The sequence below is a fragment of the Alternaria conjuncta genome (genome assembly GCF_024043145.1).
Source record: "Alternaria conjuncta strain BMP 0040 chromosome Unknown scaffold_16, whole genome shotgun sequence".
Classification (NCBI taxonomy): Eukaryota; Fungi; Ascomycota; class Dothideomycetes; order Pleosporales; family Pleosporaceae; genus Alternaria; species Alternaria conjuncta.
The window spans coordinates 202,998-223,816 of NW_026250105.1; the positions used below are offsets into that span (position 1 = coordinate 202,998).

The window sequence follows — 20,819 nt, forward strand, 5'->3', positions numbered from 1 at the left end:
AGCTAGAATGTGCAAGTAGCGCAGCACATCTCCATGTCGGTATATTTTAGCCAGATTAAGGCAGACCAGAAGACATTTCCTCTAGAACATTCGTCGATACACTGTTAGCTCAAAATGATAGAGATAAAGGCGGTAGCCAGTAGTGGCCTTAGAAGTTGTCGAGACGTAGATAATAATTAGGCTGTACCTACAAGAATACGCCGGTGATTGTATCGCTCCTAGGAAATAGTAGGTTGAAATGTCTAGCGAAAAGTGAGAACGCACGTAGTGGGGTTTTAGGGGCCGCTTCTTCCCAAACGTGCCGGAGCAACATCGCAACGGTCAGCATAGGGGCTGGCGGCCGAACATAGGATCGAATAGCATGCCCGATGGCCGCCCTCAACAGGCTGCAGCAGTATACTGTGGCATGCACGCGATGCTTGTTAACCAGAGAACAGAGATACATAGGTGCGTATTTATAAATCTACCTTTTAGCAGCTGAAACTTCCTACCTAGGTAAGGTTAGATCGGGCTATCTTCGAAGTCTAGGTGACGTCATGTCCGTTGCGGCTGCGGAATCGAGAAGCCGTCGCAACAATATCAATCTCGTGCACTTCCCTTTCGTTTTCAACGGCAGTAGACACCTAACCTCATGATTCTAATCGTGTGACAGCCAAGGTGTAACTTTCTCACGACTAAATCCGAGCGTCACGACATGCGTTCAGGAGAAGAGACATTAGGTCCAGTATCAAGAAGCCTACACGAACAGAACCGACTTTTCGCATTAATCGTGTCGAGACAGTCGTCGTACCGGAAATACCTCCAAATAATTGGACTTTCGTGCCAGACTTGTACCACTCGTAATATAGACGACGAAAGCCACGAATACACCGCCCACCAATCGACACAACCGCTATCCAAGTACCAAAACCCGGGACAGCGCACTAACCCCTAGATAGTCTCAACTACAACTGAGGCGTCAGCAAATATTTCTCGAAGCTTGGATAACAGTCGCTGGTATTCCATACCATTGCGGTGGCGTAACTACACTGCCTAGGCATTGCAGGTACACCGGCAAGTCTCCCAGCCCAACCAACACCCTCCGCGATCTTGATACCAACCGACCGAACGAGGGCAGCATCGCTTACCCCCTGCAGCATTCAAGCAGCGATTCAGACAGTCCCTTCCCCAGTTGCGCTCACAGCCTCCGCCCTCCCAGCTGATGCGTCGGCCAGGACAAGCCTGAGCAGCGGTAGCATCAGAGGGGGTTTCGGCGGGGATCGCGATAGTCACAGCGGAGACCGTGAGAAAGGCAGTGAGGAATGGGATGAGATGCATCTTCGGGAAGTGTTCAAGTTGATTTTGGGAGGAACGGTAATAACGATCTGAAGCATGCAGATGCTGGACTGGGGATTTATATAGACGTCTCATCTCGGCAACAGACGACTATACCAAGGCGTCCATCCGATCACGAGATAGATGCCAAGCGGTGTGTTACTCTCAGGGTGGTATCTCACTTCGTAAATCTTACGGTGTGGGAACACAGGATGTCACTCTCTAGACAGATCAGTGGCTCTGAAAAGCGGGGTTGGAAGCCATTTATGGTCTTCTGCAACGATTGTTACCCGTCGAGCGGCTACGGGCGTTGCAGACGTACTTTAGTTGCTAGACATAACCAACAGGCTATATGTATGCCCTCTCAGGCTTGCCGTTTCTGCAACCCAATTTATGGAATCTGTGTACTCGCATTTCCCGTCGATGTGGTCGCCACAATAGGTCATAAGCTAGACGATTGAGCCGTGAACATTAGCTGAGAATCTCCTGGCGTAGGTCAGGTAATATCAATAAGACAGAATTACATGAACGTATTCTGCAATGCATACCAATCGATCCACCCTGTATATTCACCCTCTCTCCTCAATACCTCCGTATAAAACTCTCCACACATGCCATCCCACCCAGCTACCTCCTTCCAAACTTCTTCTTCCCAACAACCGGTCTCTTAACCACCCCCTCCCCATCCTTCTCCTTCTTCTTCACCACCCCCTTCTTCATAACCACCGGCCCGTTCTCCTCCTCCGCAATCCTGCGGTCCTCATTCGCCTTGTCCACCGCCATCTGCGCCTCCAGCTCAGCTTTCCTGTTGAACTCCGTTTCCATGATACGCTTGTCCCTCGCTGAATACCCTTTCTCTTTGATGCTGTAGAAGACCGCGCCCATGTCTGCGAGCCAGTGTGGATCCACAGATGTTACACACGACATGTACTCTTTACTTGTGAGGATGAGTTCGTGGTATACGACGTAGTCGGGTAGGTAGCCCAAGCCGTACAGAGCAGATGTGGGATGGAGTTGGATGGTGACGCTAGTACGTAGGTTGATGTACTCGCCTATACCTTTCACTTTGGCGGCTTGGTGGTAGTAGCCCGAGCAGATGCATTTACGGATAACGTCCCAATCGGTACCACATGAGACGAGCTTCATCTTCTGCTTGGACATGATGTCGTAGATCTGGTCGCGGATTTCCTTTGCGCGGCGCAGCGCTTTCGGGTGCAGGAAGTGGCGGATGCACCAACCGTCGGAGTAGCCGTTGACTTTCCATTGTGTGTAAACGTGGAGGAGGGTGAGGTGGTCAGACTCTGGGACGAAGAACTTCTCGCGCGCGGCGTCGGATTCTTCTTGACGTTCTTTGGGGCGGTAGAAGACTGAGGGGACCGAGAGCATGGCGACGATCGTAAGCATCTCTTCGCTGCATTCCATTTCTGTGGCCGTGATGATAAGTTTAGCGAGCGAGGGATCCATGGGGAAGGCAGTCATGGTACGGCCGAGTTCGGTGAGGTTGCCGATGTTGTCGAGGGCGCCGAGGGCCCAGAGGTCGAAGAGAGAGGTTGTTATTGTGTCTTGGGGTGGCGGGTCCATGAAGTCGAAGTCTAGCAAGTCTCGTACGCCGAGGGACTTGAGGAGAAGAACTGTATTGGCGAGGTTTGTCCGCTGGATCTCTGGGATGGTCTGGATGTAAAATTCATCCCTAAAAGCTCTCTCGGTGTACAAATGGAAACACTTTCCGGGTCCAGTACGTCCAGCGCGACCAGCACGTTGAGAGGCATTGGCCTGTGAGATGGGCGTGATCTGGAGCGTGTCCATGCCCATCTTCGGGTTGTAAACCTTGAGCTTAGAAAATCCAGCATCCACCACATACATGATACCGTCCACCGTCAAACTCGTTTCTGCAATATTGGTGGCCACGATGACCTTGCGTACGCCGGGGGCTGCTCTGTCGAAGATCTTTGCTTGCAGGTCTGCAGGCATCTGACTGTAGATTGGGAGAATGCTGAGTTTTGGCGGGTCGTTGAGAAGTTTCAGTCTTTCGGCGACCAGTTCGCATGTGATTTCAATGTCTTCTTGACCCGTCATGAAGACCAGAATATCGCCAGGCCCCTGGGAGACATGTATGGCGAGCACCTGCTTGACTGCGCTGTCGACATAGTCCTCGCATGGGGACCGCGAGTATTGGATGTCAACGGGAAATGTTCGCCCTGGAATTATGAACTCGGGAGCTCCTCCGTAGAAACGCGAGAATCGTTCCGAGTTCATGGTAGCTGATGTGACGATTAACTTGAGGTCTCTTCTACGTGCCAGCACTTTCTTGAGAAGTCCCATCAGTACGTCGGTGTTTAAAGCTCTCTCGTGGGCCTCGTCCATGATGATGCAGGAGTATTTGTCGAGGTCCGGTTCTACCAATGACTCTCGGAGTAACACACCATCCGTCATGTACTTGATCTTGGTCTCCTTGCTGGTGCAGTCTTCGAATCGAATGGCATATCCGACCTGCCCACCAAGTTTCACCTCCATCTCTTCACTCACACGTTTCGCAACACTCATGGCTGCGACACGACGAGGCTGCGTACATCCAATCAGCCCTTGCTTTGCGTACCCGTCCTCAAAAAGGAACTGGGTCAGTTGGGTCGTCTTTCCAGAACCCGTCTGACCGACCACGATAACGACTTGGTTGTCTCGAATCACGCGCAGGAGGTCTTCTCGAACTGCGAAGGCGGGAAGGTACTGTCTCTGCTCTCGGAGAGTCTTGCTCTTACTGAAAGCACTCGCGCCCTCTTGTTTGCTGAGATGCTGTGCAAACTTGCTGCCGCCCTGCTTCTCCTCGTCTTCTGGGCCTGGGGCAGCACTATCCGTGTCTTCTTCTTTGACTCCCATGATGTTTCCTAGCGTTGTTCCCTTCGCACTGGTAGCTTCCTGCGTCTGTTTCGCGCGCTCTTTCTGTTGACGTTTCTCCTTTACAACGCGACTACCACGCCGACTGAAGACGGCCATATCGCTCTGCGGATCGCGGACGGCCGGAACGGGGTCGATTTGCTTGGTGAAGACAGTCTTTCCGTCCAGAAACGGGGGCTTCAAATCGTGCACAAGAATATGCACCCGCATCGCGTCCTCCTCGTCATCGAAGTCGTCGTCAAGATGTCTCCTCTGGGCCACTCCAGACTGCAACATGCGGTTGGTTTCCCAAGCATCTACATCCTTCTGTTTCTGCTGCGCGCGCATACTTGCTCGGTTGTTCTGTTTCTTCTCCGTCATAGCAGCCTCCCGTTGTGCATCCAGCCATGTGCTCTCGGCACCACCAAAGGGGTTGTGGGTATCGTCTCCGAAGGTGTGTCCGTTCTCCTCACCGCCGTACCAGTCGCGATCCAGCGCCATGGAATCGAAGTCCTCCACCAGAGGTTCTGACCCTTCCAAAGGCCGCTGCGATGGGGTTGCGCCATTATCGCGCGAGTTTGGCGCATGCCGGGCAGAGGCAGGCTGGTTGGGCTTGCGAAACTTGGGACGGGGCGCGATGGAATATTCCTCAGGGTCGAGCTTGCGCCGTTTTGGGCTGTGAACGCGTTCCATGGTGGTCGGGGTGCCGGGGACGCTTATAGACGAGGTAGGGCGAGTGAGCCTATGGAGGGAGGGCGATGGCGGGTGTAGAGCTTGAGGGTTGAGATGCCGAGAAAGTTGATGCTCTCTCTCGGGAGTCCGCAATTGTCGCTATCGATAAGGGCGAGCTTCAGCCAATCGTTGCGGGGCGCCCAAAATTATTTCCAACCTTTTGAAAAAGTTCCCCACGCGACTTGCGCTCTCACTGCGCATTCGACTTTACACTACCAGCGCAATGTCTATGATTACAGCGACGACGTGGGTGCCGCGCGGCTATGCGGCGCCCTTTCCTTCACGGTACCAGTTCGACGAGGACGAGTACGAGCGCATATCCAAGCTGGCAAACCTCCAACTCGAGGATGCCAAGGAAGATCTCCAGGAAGCGCAAGCCGAAGAAAGGAGCAAAAACGGAACTTCGACCAAGGCTTCCAAGAAGGACGATGAGTGCGTGCACTCAATAAACAGACTACCTCAAAGACTAACGACTGGAAAGGGACGACGATGACGACCTCAAGGAATACGACCTCGAGCACTATGACGACGATGTTGCTGAAGACCGCGGCGACACCATGGCCATGTTCGGCAACGCGAAGAACCTGGTTTTCCACGAGAACGACGAGGACGATCCATACATCACGATGAAGGCTGGAGAGGAATCAGATGACGAAGAGCGTGAGGAGCTTCAAATTCTGGCTACAGACAACTTGGTTCTGGCTGGTCGCATAGAAGACGAAGTCGCGCATCTTGAAGTCTACGTATACGAAGACGAGGACGACAATCTCTACGTGCACCACGACATCATGCTGCCCGCAATCCCACTTGCCGTCGAATGGTTGGATCTGCCCGTAGGCAAGTCGGTAGGCACAAGTGAGGGTAGGGGAAACTACGTCGCGGTTGGAACCATGGATCCTGATATCGAGATCTGGAACCTGGATGTGGTAGACAGCATGTACCCAGATGCAGTTCTTGGACAAGGCGCCGAGGACGCAAAGGCAGACAAGCCCAAAAAGAAGAAGAAGAAGTCGAAGAAGGCCAACGACGAGTTCCACGTCGATTCAGTCCTCTCACTCGCAGCCAACCGACAACACCGAAACTTCCTCGCTTCGTCATCAGCAGACAAGACTATCAAGCTGTGGGACTTGAACACGACAAAGTGTGCCAAGTCATACACGTACCACACAGACAAGGTCTGCTCCGTAGCCTGGCATCCCGTCGAGGCCACTGCTCTTCTCAGCGGTAGCTACGACAGGACTGTGGTGGCAGCCGATGTGCGCGCACCCGATGCAAAGGCGCCACGATGGGGTGTTGAGAGTGATGTCGAGACTGTGCGGTGGAATCCTCACGACCCGAACTACTTCTACGTAAGTGTGGCAGCACCAGCTTGATCACGTCGTACTAACAACCTCAGGTCTCTACTGAGAATGGTATGATACACTACCACGACGTCCGCAACGCGCCAAAAGACCCCTCTGCCTCAAAACCAGTATGGGTACTACAAGCTCATGACGAATCCATCTCTTCATTTGATATCAACCCAGTGATACCCGGCTACCTGGTCACAGGCTCCACAGACAAGCAAGTAAAACTGTGGAACATTCAAGACAACGGTCCCAGCATGGTTGTATCGCGGGATCTCGGTGTTGGGCGAGTATTTTCAACGTCTTTTGCACCCGATAAAGAAGTGGGTTTCCGTCTCGCCGTCGCAGGTAGCAAAGGTGCAGTCCAGATCTGGGACACGAGCACCAACGCGGCCGTGCGTGCGGCTTTCGCGACCAAGGTGCCGGCTATCAGAGGAGATGGCAAGGAGAGGCTCGTGGGTCTGGAGGAACAGGACACAGACTCCGATACCGAGGAGGGCGAGAGCGATGAGGAGGGTGCCGAAAACGGTGACGAGAAGGGTTGGGAGTCGATGGAGGAAGACTAGACGATGATACCCTGGGCATATAGGACCTAAAGAGCGTCGCGAATGTACCAAGATATATGCTATGTGTGCGGTGTTCTACATCCTGCACAATCAAGCCATCCGTGAAGCTTGTCCCCGCAACACTCGAGGCCATGTTTCGCGGGTCGCAATCGCGAGTCAGGTCCCGCACACGTTTCGAAAATTGTCCGAACCAGCTCGCCCTTACTTTTTAGCTCCTTTCATCTCATCTGAATCGAGTAGCCTCACCATGGCGCAGCATGATTCATAGTGGACTATTGTAATGACATCACTATCACCACGAGCAACCAAAATCAATAAACGATAAACGATAAAGTCAGATTCGTTTTCTCTGCCATCGCATGAGCGTGACAAAGCAAAGTAGGAACGAGCGGGCGAACTCACAGCACTGGGCAGTCAGTAAGCGGCCGGCTGATCTGCGTTCGCAGCTTGGAGCCCTGGGTCTGGGCACCCTCATCGACACCAAGTGGACCTCGCTGCCTCAGGTTGCGATCTCGCGAGATGACGGCCAGATCGTCACCTCAAGGCTACCCAGTCTCGGCGCTTTACAGTTTCGAAACCACCAAGGACGCGCAAGGCGGAAACGCCAAAACCATCTCCCCTTTGATGATGCCCATGGCCAGCACACTGGCATCCTCGGAGGATGCGAGACAGCTGTCTATTCGTGCGTCTGCAAGGCACGCGTGGCGTCGAGTGAGCGGCCTGCTTTGGGCGCTTCTGCATAAGGTTCTAGAGTGCCATGTGACCGGATTGGGAGGGGGTTGACAGAAACGCCGTCCCCAACGCAACCACGGTACCGTTTGCGCAGGCATCGGTGCTTATCCATAATGCCATGCCATGCGTGCAGCGCATGCGCTGTCGGGGCTGAATGACAGCTGTGCCTCCGACGACCGACTGCACTTACTCGTCGCATATTTCTCCGTCATCTCACATGTCAATGCCGCGCGACAGGAAAGGGAAGGCCCTTAATTCAGCTCGGCAGCAGACCTCTGTTGTGGGAAGTGTTGAAACAGCGGGCCTTTGCAGCCCCAGCCAAAGGCGTGCGGATCTGGGAAACAGGCCAACGAGTCCCGGCTCAATCTGAGACGAATGGGCGGTAGATGCACTCTGTGCGAAGCCATCCCATTCGCCAGCTGTAGAAAACGTATCACTCACTAAACTTAGCCGGGCTGTGTCGACGCCACTAACTCAGTATCCCAGGAACCAATACATGCTGATTCGCTGCTTTTTGCTTGGTTCTGGCGTTCCCCCGGTCATTCCTACCAATCTTCGAGAGACATGTCGACGCGGCTTGGTTAGCCTGCCGCCCCGGGGATGCTGGTTTTTCAACCCATTCAGTCGCTCTATCGCGCGCCGCCCTCTTCTTCAGGCTTCCTCCCTTCCTTTGCCTTACGCGCTCTCGTTGCCTTCCACAGCAGCCATCATTCCCTCATTTCGCGGCCCGGTGTTCGCTCCTTACGACACAGCTGGTCTCTACGCTCTTTGACAGACGAACTTACTTCACATCCACCATTCATTCTTCACCCCATCGCTAAACGCCGCGATCTCAGCATCAGAAAACCGAAAATCAAACAAAGAACCCAGGACCCAAGGACTCGACTGCATCACTGGAAGCAACCGTGCCGGACTCTCAAGCCAACATTCTAGCCGCATTTGTACCACAATTACGACTCCGACATCCACCGACATCCAGTGCACTGTTACACTGCAAAGGGCACGCGTCCAAATACACCACCGATAGCACAGCGTGATCTTTTCCAGATCCTTTCTAGAACACGGCGACAAACGCATTAGTGCAACTCTAGCTCGCGACTGTTTGGATCTCGTGCCAGCCTCAAGCGCAATCTATCCCAGGCAGTACCCCGCATATCTGCATCGCACCAAAGTAGCGACCAACTACAGTCACCGCCAGAATTACCGGCCCCAGAACCGACAGCTGGACCCTTATCTGCAATATCGCACATCTACTTTGAATTAATCCATCAATATGTCTCTCGCTCGTGCCATGACAAGGCGCATTAAGCGGACAGAAGAGCCGAAGGACTCCACGGTGTCGCCGACTCGCAGCCAAAGTGTCAAAATGGCCAACAACAACTTTGACCGTTCAAAGATCTCTCTTCCCATCGCCTTGGTGTCGACTACCAACATGCTTTCGTACAATGCGCCCGACATCTCGACCCTCAGGAACGTCTCCTCTTCGACTTCTCTCAGCCACTCCTCGGCGGACGACTCGGACCACAGTGTGTCAACACGCTCCCGGGCCTCTTCGCATGGTTCAAGAGACACTACCCTGACCGATGCCTCTTCTGTGGCGTCTTCACCCATCTCGCCCGCGCCCAACCACCTTTCTGGCTACTTTTCATCCTCTGGCAAGCAACTGAAGAAGTCCGCCTCAACTACCAGTCTCAAACAAGTCAAGGAGGAGACTGTAGAGGCAGTGCCCGCCATCCCTCAAAGGGCTCTCTCGCACAGCAAAAAGGCACACGAGCGATTGGCGCACAAGCGATCGCTCCAGAATGTCAGCACTCGTGGCAGCTTGAATTCGCGTGGAAGCGTCGGTTCTGCACGCCACTCGCGCGAACAGCGCTCGTCGCTCGACATGTTCAAGGGCACGATTGAAGAGGAGAACCACCCCTTTGGCCGTGAACTCGAGCAACTGAACGAAGTCGTTGAGGAGTTTGGCGGCGTAGTACGAGATGCAGAGACCGAAGCGGACATTTCCATCATGCGCTCGAAAAACCTCGCCGCTTTCTGCGCTGCCGACTACCTCTCGGAGATCCGCCCACTATTCAGCCATCGATTCGCCATCAAACACCAACCCGCACCCATGGCATGGATTTGATCAAGTCTCCTTAACTGTGCTCCCCGGACGGTCTCCTTTGCTCTCAGCCCTATACCTTAGACGATGTCTTACGCTCTCGTTTTTCGTGTACATACTTATAGGGACTGTGATCCCCACCACTCATTTGTCTAATTCTAGTTTTTCCATTGTTTTACTATCTACTTGCTGGCCTGGTTGGAAGGAACGCAACACGGCGTTTCGGACTGCCAGCGTCAGGCTTGGGCACTAATCCCACACTATCTCTAACGATCTCTCATGTTTGTCTTGTACGATGTTATTGAAGAAGCGGTCAGCCGCAGGCGCTGTTGGGGGAATACGATGCATGGGTTTGGGTTGGCTGGACGGAGTGGTCACACTGCGCTCATGTCTTACTCAGATGGATGTGCTTCGAAATTGAAATCTACACATACATCTTATCTATCTTCCTGCCTGATTGTGATGTCCTCCGCCGCCTACCCTGTCACCCAGCACTGTCCATGGGACCGGACGAAAGTGGAAGGTGCCATCTGGGGCGTAGCACTTGCCAGAACCACAACCACAACCATGACAACCACCACATGTGAGGCCGTTGAGGAAGAAGCACGAAGGTGTTCATGCACCAAGCATGGTCCTCCCGAGCTCAAGCACACAGCGGGCAGCGGCAGACAAGGATGCCCTCTAGCGCGACCCGGAACCGGCGAAACACCTCGGCAGCCCTCCGATACCATCTCAAACTTTTGGCCAGCAACAACCCCAAAGGCCGAATTGAAAGCGCCCCCCACACACGCCCAAGATGATATGTCGAACCTGTCTGCGCAGCGCATCGCGCGCCCAAATAACCTCCTCCACACGCCCGCAACCCATGCGCTTCCTCACCACCACAACCCCCCTCCGCAACGCAACACCCATCTCCGCAAGCACCGCAACGCAATCTGCCGGCCGTCAAGGCGACTCGACTTCCTCGCACAACCCACCAACTGCGACTTCCACATCTGCGGCTCAGCCGTTCAGCGAGCCGTTAACACCAGCCGCGAGTCCGGATCTGAAAGCCACGGCTGCGGAAGCCGCGAAGAAGAAGGCTGCTCCGCTGGTGAAAAGCAGTATACCAGCTGGGCAACCACTGAAGGGATTGAATTTCCTGAAAGATAGACAGGATCCTGTTGCGTTGGCTGACGACGAGTATCCGAGTTGGCTGTGGACGATATTGGATCGGCAGGAGAAGAAGGCGGATGCTGGGGCGGGAGATTTGTTCTGTACGTTCCTTGCCATTACATACTTCCCCACAAGGTCCATCATAGCATGGAGAAGAAGAACGACTTTCCTAACCACCCCCCAGCGAAATCAAAGAAACAACGTCGTCTAGCCGCAAAACGCCTCCGCAAGGAACAAGCCATGAACCCCGAGATGCTGGTCCCCAAAGTCCCGCTATACGAACAGACGATTGATTTACCGGCTGGAGACGGTAGTTTGCAGGGCGCGGTCAAGGCGCAGGATGCGAGAGAGGAGTTGACAAAGGCGATGAGGAATAAGAGACGGGCGGGGATTAAGGAGGCTAATTTCTTGAAGGCTATGGGGTAGACTGTGGGAGAGCTTTTTCTGCTGGAGGGCAGGATGTTGTGGTGGTGGGGAAAATCATGGGAGATGCCACGACTATGACGATATGTATAAACATCTGTGGGTTTAGAAATATGTACCTTGGAGAGTGGACATGTTGACTGAGATGAAGCATACGCTTGACTTGATCACTCTCAGCATACACTGTAAAACAGACAAGGATACCAAGCATAAGTGTTCAAAACATGGATTCTCACAAAACACCCGTATAACTACTTTTAACACAACCCAAACCACCAACTAGAAAACGCCACAAATGCACCCTCATCTCCCATCCCATCAACCCACGCCAACCTAGGGAAAAAACCGAATAGCCTAGAGCCTACGTCGACGTTGAGTCACCTTTTTTGCAAGGTTTTAGGTCAACGTAGTCTGCAGACCTGTTCACTTTTTTTTCTTTGAATGAGGTGAACCTAAGCAACATCCACAAACCCCCTCTTCTTCCTATTCTCCTCCCCATCCATCCTATCCACATCCTCCCACCTCACCAACCTCGCCTCATCCACCCTCTCCCCCACAAACCTCAACGCCGCAACATTAAACCCAATCAGATCCTTGTTGCCCATGAGCGTACTCCGCAAATCATTGCGCATACCCTCCAGCACAGTCTTGAGTTCGCGACTGGACACAATCTGCTTCTGATGCGTTTTGAGCATGAAGAAGAGGACGCGGCAGGTCAGTGTTACATTCCACTGTTTGCGCACCCAGATAGCGAGGAAAGTGAAGAGAGCGGGGAGAGAGGAGAAGGGCAGGACGAGTAACGCGTCGTGCAGTTGTGCAGCGGGGATTTTGGAGAGGGTGTTGAGGACGTGGCGCTCGGCGGAGATGTTGCCCAGAGCGAGGAAAAGGGGGTTACGCTGTGGCGGCGCGATTTTAGGGTTGGTTCTGCGTTGGGCTTCCCAGTCTCGGACGACTTCGAGGTCGGCGATGCCTAGGTCCAGTGCTTCTTGGATGCGTTCGCCGGCGGTGAGGGTTGTGATGGTTTGTTTGCTGGCGTCGACGGCTTCGGCGCGGGTGCCGGTGGGATCTTCGTCGTCTTCGAGGTTGGTGGCGAGCGTCTTTTCGTACATTTCTTCTAGCTCGCGTTCGCGCTCTTCTTCGAGGAAGATGGGCTCGTCGGAGCGCGTCCAGATGCGTATGCTCTTGTCGTGGCTGGCTGTGACGATGAAGTCGCCTGTGCGCGCGACGGTCATGGCCCAGATTTCGCCGTGGTGACCTCTGAACTTTTGAACTTGTTGGAACTTGTCGCCGTCCCAGCTCTTGATTGTGCGGTCTTTGGAGGCGCTGAAGAAGATGTGGCGTTCGTCGTTGTCGACGGGGTGCGGGATGAAGGATATTTGCATGATGCTGTCTTCATGGCCGAAGAGCGCCTTGTGACAGTCTCCAAAGTCGAGACCCCAGATACGGACGTTCTTGTCGGCAGAACAGGTCGCGATGAGCTTGCTGTCGCTGGAAATCGACATGTTGAGTACGGGCAGCTTGTGGCCGTACAGGTTGAGGAAGAGCTTCAATGAGTCTACGAAGAATACTTTCACGGTGTTGTCGAGTGTCGCTACGGCGAGTAACTTTGAGTCGGGTGAAAACTGCACGCTTAGAACGTCGTCGTTGACCTTGAGTATGCGCGACTGGGTCAGCTTCAAACGAGGTGTTGTGCGTTTTGTTCCGGGTATTTCTTCCTGGACAATGTCGAAATTCCAGAACTTGATGGACTTGTCGGCACTACCAGTGGCGAGTGACTTTCCGTCGGGGTGCACTTGCATAGTCCAAACAGCTCCCTCGTGTGCGTCGATCTTGTCCAGCAATGTCGATGCCGCTATGTCGTACAGTTCGATATCGCCATCCTTGGTTCCCACAACAACAATCTTGTCTCCTGGTAAGAACGCACAGCAAAGGGCATAGCCGCATTCTAGAGTGCGCAGGCAGTTTTGTGTCTTGACATTCCAGATCTTCAGTCCTCCACTTGACGCGGATGCCAGCATGCGATCATCGGAGCTGAGTGCAAGCGCTCGTACATCGTTTCGGTGACCGGAGAGCTCGACGGATAGTGTGCGGCTGTAGTCGGGTGCTTCCTCGCTCTTCGTCTTGCTTCTCTGGGGTATCTCGTAAACGTCGATGAGGTTGTTGTTTGTGCCGACCAGTAGCTGTAGCTTCTTCGTTCCTTTGATGTGCATCCATGCGACTGATCTCACTTTCCCGGCTGTTCGTACGGTCACATAGGGTACAAAGACTTCGCCAATCTCAGCATCCGCAGCGTCGACTTTGTCGTCAGCATCAGCATCGTCTTCTATGTCTCCGTTTTTCTCGGTCTTGGCCTTTTCTCGTCTCCTCTTCCTCTTCCTGATCAAGGCTTTACGGACCTCTTCTGGCGTTTTTATCCGCCATATCTCAACTGCCTTCTCTGCACCATGTACAGCAATGTAATCTGCCTTGGCGTAAAAGGAAATTCCTTGTGTCCTGTCCTTGCCCGTCCGATATAGTATGCCTCTGGATGTAAGGTATTCCTGTTCGAACCCTTCGCCGATTGATGACCCTGCTCTTCGAAGCCCTGCCTGGTCGATAGCCCAGACTTTGAGTTCTCCGTCGTTGCCGGCAGTTATGCAACCGCTACCATCCGGCGAAACACCGAGGGCCCAGCATTCTCCGTTGGTCTGTGCAATGTGCGTCTCGATGCAGTGCTGAGTCGTGACATCCCAGATCTTGATCAACGCGTCTTTGCTAGTCGATAGTAGGAAAGCTTGATCTGCTACCACGTCCATCTCTTCGTCCTCCGCGCCATCTTCCTGTGGAGCACTGCCAGGATGGAGGAACTGCAGGCCGGTAATCTGACCCTTGTGCCCTCTCAGCTTGAACAAGCCGGTTTCCGAGACCAGATCCCACACGACAATGTCTGTATCCTTGGCACCACTCGCCAGCCGTACTCCACTCTGGTCAAAAGTCAAGACTGTGACTGCGGATTTGTGGCCATTGAAGCTGATGATGACGGTCGACGTTCGCGCATCCCATATGCGTATGCTTCCGTCGGCGTAGCCCACAGCGAAGACGTCGGGGTCGATATCGCTCCGGCATATTACGGTGACTTCTTCGGTGCAGGTGTTGTCGCGCCATCTGCTCATAAGTTCGCCCTTCTTTACATCCCAGCACAGCACTTCTTCGTTGGCGGCGGCGTATGCGCGTCCGGCGCCTGCGACTCGACTCGAACCGGGCTGCGTGAGGCCTTCGGGGGTCCATACAATGTTGGAAGTGGCAGTCGCGACCACGCCGAAAGCATCGGACTGCTCATACTTGCTATGTAACAGTTAGTACGAGCTCTGTTCGACTTGCGCTGCATGTGCGCATTACCTGTATGATTTGACCATTTTGCGCCGCCTCTAATAAATTCCGGATACTACGTGTAGGAAGGGTTCGAAAGATCTCAGAGTCAGTCTCTTCAGGTCATTGCGCTCCTCAGACAATGTTCGCGGGTATGCGCCACTGGCAACGGTCGGGTTGGGAGTTGGTTACTTTCTCGAAACTTTTTAGACAAGGGCCAACCCCACGGATTGCGCTAGACCCACCTTCCAGCATCACAGCACACCTCCGTCCTCCGCATCACCGCCCTCGAAGAGCTCCCCGCCCGACGACGCTCACCCGCCTACGAGGAGCTGAACCGCCAACATGCTTCTTCTCGACTATCAGAACGTCCTGATCGAATCTCTCCTACGGGAACGAATCAATGGGTGCGCCATACCCCGCTGCCTTCCGCTCCGCAGCACCAGCCAGGTAGCTAACAGCACATAGAGGAGCTACCGCCAACATTGACCAGGTCGTCTCCGACTTCGATGGCGTCACCTTCCACATCTCAACACCCGAGAGCAAGACCAAGATACTAGTATCATTGCACATCAAGTGCTTCAAGGAGCTGGTCCAATACGGCGCGCAGGCAGTGCTGGAGCGAGAGTATGGGCCGTATATCGTGGAACCAGAGTCTGGCTACGACTTCTCCGTGCTGGTAGATTTGGAGAACCTGCCAGAAGAGCAGGGTACGGTCTTTTGTCAGACTGCTGGAACAAGGTGCTGACGGTGTGCAGATGCCAAAGAAGACCTGGTCAGGCGCGTTTCCCTCCTCAAGCGGAACGCCATGGCTGCACCCTTCGAGCAAGCCTTCGACGAGTTCCATGAGTTGCAGGAGGAAGCATCCAAGTACACATCCGAGTCGGCGCCACAGGGTGTAGCAGAGGGCGGTGCCGTGCGCGCGATCCACTACCGAGAGGAGGAAGCCATCTACATCAAGGCTAGCCACGACCGTGTCACCGTCATCTTCTCCACCGTCTTCCGGGAAGAGACAGACAGGATATTCGGAAAGGTCTTCCTTCAGGAGTTCGTTGACGCCAGGCGGAGAGCTATTCAGAACGCACCACAAGTGCTGTTCAGGAATGACCCGCCGCTTGAGCTGCAAGGCATCCCCGGAGTTGACAACTCTGGCTCAGCTGAGATTGGCTACATCACATTTGGTGGGTCGCCTAGCACGATTGATTGTACGTCCTGCTAACCTCTGCAGTACTCTTCCCTCGCCATCTCGCCAAGCAACGGCGCGATGAGGTTATCTCACACATTCAAACATTCCGCGATTACTTCCACTACCATATCAAGGCTTCCAAGGCTTTCATTCACACAAGAATGCGCAAGCGGACCGCAGACTTCCTTCAAGGTATATTGTGCCGTGTTGCCTGCGCCAGGTTTATACTGACAAACTATAGTTCTCCGCAGAGCCCGACCCGAAACAGAGGAGAAGGAGAAGAAGACAGCCAGCGGTCGTACTTTCAAGGTTCAGGCATAGACGAAAACAAGGAACTGGGTCGATTACAAGGCGGCATGCGCTGCACATGTCTAGTGAATTGAGGAGGGTCGTTGATGGCCAATGCAGGATGAAGTATCAGAGAGAGCGTACCATGTAGTTAGCGATGATTGAACCCGCCTGGTATCAGGCAAAAGCAAGCCTACCATCACATTCATGCCTGCCTTTCGGTGTATAACATGAGTCCATACCCAAGTCACTATGCCGTGCGGGGACTAGCGCAAGTCGCGACTGCCACTCTGAACGCGTCCCCTGGCACACACCAACCTTGCGCCAAACCAGCGTTACCCCTCCCTGCAGCCAACCGCCATGTCCGAAGGAACCAGGCCAAAATACGACAACCTCCCGGGCATTGACACCGCCCCGGACATCTACGAGACCCCCGAGCTCGCCGAAGATGTGTCTACAATACAAGCCTCCACCGCCGTTTCCGAATCCGATGGCGAAGGCGACGATGACGACCCGAGAGACTCTGCAGTTCGTCACCAGCGACTTCAACCCGATCAAGCCCGCAATCGCTTCCAGCCTTCACGAATAGACGCCCGCGGGGTCGATTTCTCGGACAACATCACCGCACAACGGCAATCCTATCGCACATCGACACGGCGCCAGCGAAGGCGAGGCGAAATAATAGGAGATGACAGCGATGAAGAAGAGGAAGGCTTTGCGAAGAAGCTATTGCGGATCAAGCGAGAGCTAGCCGGGTTGGAGGAGGAGTACGAACGAAGAGTGGAGAGCGGGGACAAGTCCAAGATTGAGGAGCAAGACCCGAGGGAGTTGATGGAGACCATAGCAAGCAAAGTCGACACCATATACACAGCACACAAGGGCGGGGCGCGGGGCGCACAAGCTATACTCGACCGGACGGTACAAAAGTTTGAGAGCTACAAGCCCTTTGATCCTAGCACGACGCTCAGCGAAGCCATCGCAAACAAGCCGCCGCTACCAGGCACCCAGATTCAGAGGGGTCAGCTCGAAGTAGTGCTGAACCACGCGGCAGAGTTTGATAAGCGCATAACGCAGATTGAGAACAATCTGGGCCTCAACGGGAACACAATGCCGGAGCTCAGTGACCAAACGCCTTTTCCTGTTGCTTCTACTCTGACGAGGTTGGAACAGACGCTCAGCTTGATTGGGGATGCTTCGAGCAACAACTTGGACGCCGTCACACAGAACGTCAAGAAGCTCACAGCAGAAGCGGAGCATCTGAAGGAAGTTCGGCATGAAGCTGCACAGGCTAGCTCAAATTCTGGCGACAACAAGGCGGTGACCTATCCAGACCAAGAGGCTAAGATCAACGCGCTGTATGGCACACTGCCTTCCATCGATAAGCTGTCGCCCGTTCTCCCTCTGGTCCTCGAGCGTCTGCGCACACTGCGACTCGTGCACACAAGTGCTTGGCAAGCCGATCAAGTATTGACTCAGGTAGAAAGCCGACAATCAAAGCAGGAGCAGGAGATCAAGCGGTGGGAGCGCCAACTGGAGGTTCTGGAGAGGGACTACAAGAAGGCCGAGGCCACCACGGTCAACAATGTCAAGACCGTTGGGAATGATGTGAAGATGCTAGAGGAAAAGATGGCCAAGCTGCTTGCAGGAGGCCAGGAGGAGTAGGTGTGCCGTGTGGACTACGACATCGCGGTCACCACTGCCTTGATCCAGCTCAGCTGTGCTGAAGTCACGCGGATATCAATACCCCCGAGATGCTTGCAACAATCCTGTATCGAGACGCCCAGCGCATTCGGTAGGCGTACCCGGTTATAGCATGTCGATCACTTTCGAGATACCCAATAGACAGTTGCTACTCATAATCAATCAAACCAACACCGTGTTTATCTGTAGTTGTCGTCATCCTTCACATGAAGGCTGGGAATGGATCATCGTGATACTAAACTTAAACGCCGGACGCCACCGGACACATGTTCCCCGGGGGATCAGCCAACCGGAGTGGTTGGCTCTCCGCACGTTAGCGAGTGCCTATCCCGCAAGCTGTGTACGAGGTCGTGGACGCATCTGAGCATAGTTTCGCAAGCACTAGCTGCTATTGCGCCGAAGCATGATCGGTCAACATGAGGAGAACATGGCCACGCTGGGAAGTAATCTTCGTCATGATGCTGCAGACGGCTAGGTGGAGCTATTGTGGTGTGAGGCAGGCGATAGCATCGGCGATTTCCACGTCCAAGGCCGACCAAATTTATGTTCGAGCTTCCCTCAATTGCTCTTCCGCAACAGCTGAACTTTCTCCCAACCTGCCGGAATTATCGCTAAACCTCCGCAATGGCTAAGCGCAAAAATGAGGCGCCTGCGCATGGCAAGGCGAAAAAGAAGAGAGCCATCTCCGACGACGAGGCGCATAACAATTTCCGCAGCGGTCTCTTCGACAGCAAAGTACTCGAGGGATATACGAGCGAATACGCGGATTCGCAGCCGTATGCATTAATCTCCACACCTTCGACCCATGACGTTCTAATTGAACCATAGCTACAAGCACGCCGTAATTCATAACCTCGTCGACGATACTCTCCTACGCAATGTCCGCAACGAAATCCGCGAGCACATCCACTTTACGCCCAAAGAGACAGACATCTACAAGATTCACCAATCCGGCGATCTCGCAAACCTCGATGGCCTCCACGACTCTGCGCTCAAGCGCCTGCCTTCCCTGCTCACCCTGCGCGACTCGCTGTACTCGTCTGCCTTTCGCAAGTACCTATCTTCGATAACAGGATCTGGGCCATTGAGTGGAGTCAAGACGGACATGGCAGTGGTAGGTTGCGCGACGCATTGTCTGAGGAACTGTACTGACTGCGGCGCAGAATGTATACACACCAGGATGTCACTTGCTTTGCCATGACGACGTCATCGGAAGTCGGCGCGTAAGTTGGATTCTGTATCTGCTGGACCCTGACATTCCTTGGAAGCCGGAATGGGGAGGCGCATTACGACTGTACCCAACCGAGCACCTCGAGACACCAGACGGCGACAAGGTTAGGGTGCCACAACCAGACTTTTCGCTATCGATACCTCCGGCATGGAATCAGCTCTCTTTCTTCACCGTTCAGCCTGGCGAGAGTTTCCACGACGTCGAGGAGGTCTACAGGAGAGGGTTGGAAGAGAAGGCAGAAGAAGACGGTGGTCGCGTTCGCATGGCCATCAGCGGGTGGTTCCACATTCCGCAAGAGGGCGAGGAAGGCTACGAAGAGGGTCTCGAAGAGAAGCTGGCAGAGAAGAGCTCGCTTGCTCAACTGCAGGGAGGCAAGGCCGACGTTTTCGACGAGCCGCAATCACACTGGGTCGACAACCCAGACTGGGAAGAGCAGGCGAAACAAGAGGACGACGAGCTGACCGAGAACGACATTGATTTCTTGATCAAGTTCATGAACCCGAACTACCTCGTTCCGGACACAGTGGAGGAGCTGTCAAACATGTTTGGCGACGAGTCGTCGTTACGACTTGCACAGTTCCTGTCTAACAAGTTCTCCGCGCGGTTACGAGAGTATCTTGAGTCGAAAGACCACGAGGCGAACCCAAGCCTACCCAACAACCCGCACTCCAAGGAGTCGATGGTTGGTGTCGCACGACCGCCACACAAGCAGCGCTATCTCTACCGAAAAGCTATTCAGCCAATACCGACCACACCGTACCCCGAGAACGACGGCATGACACCATACGACGACCTCGTCGACATCCTCTTCCCGCACCCAGCGTTCATGAAGTGGATCTCTCTTGTCACCGGTATCACACTCACCAAGAGCAACATCTTCGCGCGCCGTTTCCGGCGAGGTCTCGACTACACACTCGCAACCGCCTACGAGGAAGAAGACCCCCAGTTGGAAGTCTGCCTCGGCATCACGCCCTCCCGCGGCTGGGGCGACGAAGACGAAGAGCCCGAGGAAGGCGCCGAGGAAGAAACCAAGCAAAACGGCAGTAGCAGCAAAAAGAGCAAAAAGAAAGGCAAAGCAAAAGAACTAGAACCCAAGCCCGAAGAGGAGGTCGGTGGCTACGAAATGTACATGGCTGGCGAAGACGATGCCGATCACCCCAGCGTGCCTACCGGCGAAGCCTCAACGTCTACTGGTGCAGGTCAACGTCGCAAAGCAAAGGCTGATCCTGCTATCTACAAGTCTGCGGCTGATGATGAGGACGATGGTATCTTGTTCAGTCAACCTGCTGCGTGGAATAATCTCGCTATTGTGCTGAGGGATCGGGGTGTGTTGCGGTTCACCAAGTATGTTAGTAAGAGTGCGAAGGGGGATCGGTGGGATGTCTGTGCGGAGTATGGGGTTGAGTTTGGGGAGGACGAGGATGATGAGGACGATGATTGAGTAGGTAGGTTTGCAGTTTACATCAAGATGAGAATGTAGGCCTTACGTCTAGATAGAAACATGCAGAGTAAATGACTCAAAGACAATGTAGGCCTTATATCTAGATGGAAATATGCAAAGTAAATGACCCAGCGACAATGTAGGCTTTATACGAAGATGAAAACATGCAAAGTAAATGACCTGACGGCAATGTAGGCCTTACATTAGCATGAAAACATGCAAAGTAATTGACCCAACGTCAATATAGGCGCCTGGCTTCTATTTTCCCGTAGCCAGATTCACCACTTGTAAATCAGACCGGCAATACGCATTTCGGTTCTACAAAATGTCGGCCAATTTATTGGTCTTCTCGACTCCTGGGAACGCCGAACATGGAAGACA

General features: G+C 53.8%; 8 protein-coding genes across 8 annotated transcripts; 6 read left to right on the forward strand and 2 right to left on the reverse strand.

Annotated features, from left to right (window-relative positions):
* Nucleotides 1-1,941: 1,941 nt before the first annotated feature.
* Nucleotides 1,942-4,878, reverse strand: PRP16 (DEAH-box RNA helicase prp16; the record flags this gene model as incomplete). The annotated part of the gene is made up of 1 exon (XM_051473449.1): nt 1,942-4,878. One exon carries the CDS (start codon nt 4,876-4,878, stop codon nt 1,942-1,944), a length of 2,937 nt encoding a protein of 978 aa, XP_051322654.1.
* Nucleotides 4,879-5,140: 262 nt separating this feature from the next.
* Nucleotides 5,141-6,829, forward strand: J4E85_009226 (uncharacterized protein; the record flags this gene model as incomplete). The annotated part of the gene is made up of 3 exons (XM_051473450.1): nt 5,141-5,349; nt 5,399-6,266; nt 6,314-6,829. The coding sequence occupies 3 exons, from the start codon at nt 5,141-5,143 to the stop codon at nt 6,827-6,829; spliced, it is 1,593 nt and encodes a 530-aa protein (XP_051322655.1).
* A 2,005-nt stretch (nt 6,830-8,834) lies between these two features.
* Nucleotides 8,835-9,689, forward strand: J4E85_009227 (uncharacterized protein; the record flags this gene model as incomplete). The annotated part of the gene is made up of 1 exon (XM_051473451.1): nt 8,835-9,689. The coding sequence occupies one exon, from the start codon at nt 8,835-8,837 to the stop codon at nt 9,687-9,689; it is 855 nt and encodes a 284-aa protein (XP_051322656.1).
* An 841-nt stretch (nt 9,690-10,530) lies between these two features.
* On the forward strand, nt 10,531-11,246 carry J4E85_009228 (uncharacterized protein; the record flags this gene model as incomplete). Its single annotated transcript, XM_051473452.1, has 2 exons — nt 10,531-10,921; nt 11,005-11,246. The coding sequence occupies 2 exons, from the start codon at nt 10,531-10,533 to the stop codon at nt 11,244-11,246; spliced, it is 633 nt and encodes a 210-aa protein (XP_051322657.1).
* A 449-nt stretch (nt 11,247-11,695) lies between these two features.
* Nucleotides 11,696-14,638, reverse strand: J4E85_009229 (uncharacterized protein; the record flags this gene model as incomplete). Its single annotated transcript, XM_051473453.1, has 2 exons — nt 11,696-14,567; nt 14,622-14,638. 2 exons carry the CDS (start codon nt 14,636-14,638, stop codon nt 11,696-11,698), a joined length of 2,889 nt encoding a protein of 962 aa, XP_051322658.1.
* A 298-nt stretch (nt 14,639-14,936) lies between these two features.
* Nucleotides 14,937-16,098, forward strand: J4E85_009230 (uncharacterized protein; the record flags this gene model as incomplete). Its single annotated transcript, XM_051473454.1, has 5 exons — nt 14,937-14,998; nt 15,060-15,301; nt 15,350-15,772; nt 15,820-15,969; nt 16,019-16,098. 5 exons carry the CDS (start codon nt 14,937-14,939, stop codon nt 16,096-16,098), a joined length of 957 nt encoding a protein of 318 aa, XP_051322659.1.
* Nucleotides 16,099-16,425: 327 nt separating this feature from the next.
* On the forward strand, nt 16,426-17,727 carry J4E85_009231 (uncharacterized protein; the record flags this gene model as incomplete). Its single annotated transcript, XM_051473455.1, has 1 exon — nt 16,426-17,727. One exon carries the CDS (start codon nt 16,426-16,428, stop codon nt 17,725-17,727), a length of 1,302 nt encoding a protein of 433 aa, XP_051322660.1.
* Nucleotides 17,728-18,390: 663 nt separating this feature from the next.
* J4E85_009232 (uncharacterized protein) lies at nt 18,391-20,438 on the forward strand (the record flags this gene model as incomplete). Its single annotated transcript, XM_051473456.1, has 3 exons — nt 18,391-18,542; nt 18,595-18,880; nt 18,930-20,438. The coding sequence occupies 3 exons, from the start codon at nt 18,391-18,393 to the stop codon at nt 20,436-20,438; spliced, it is 1,947 nt and encodes a 648-aa protein (XP_051322661.1).
* Nucleotides 20,439-20,819: the final 381 nt, after the last annotated feature.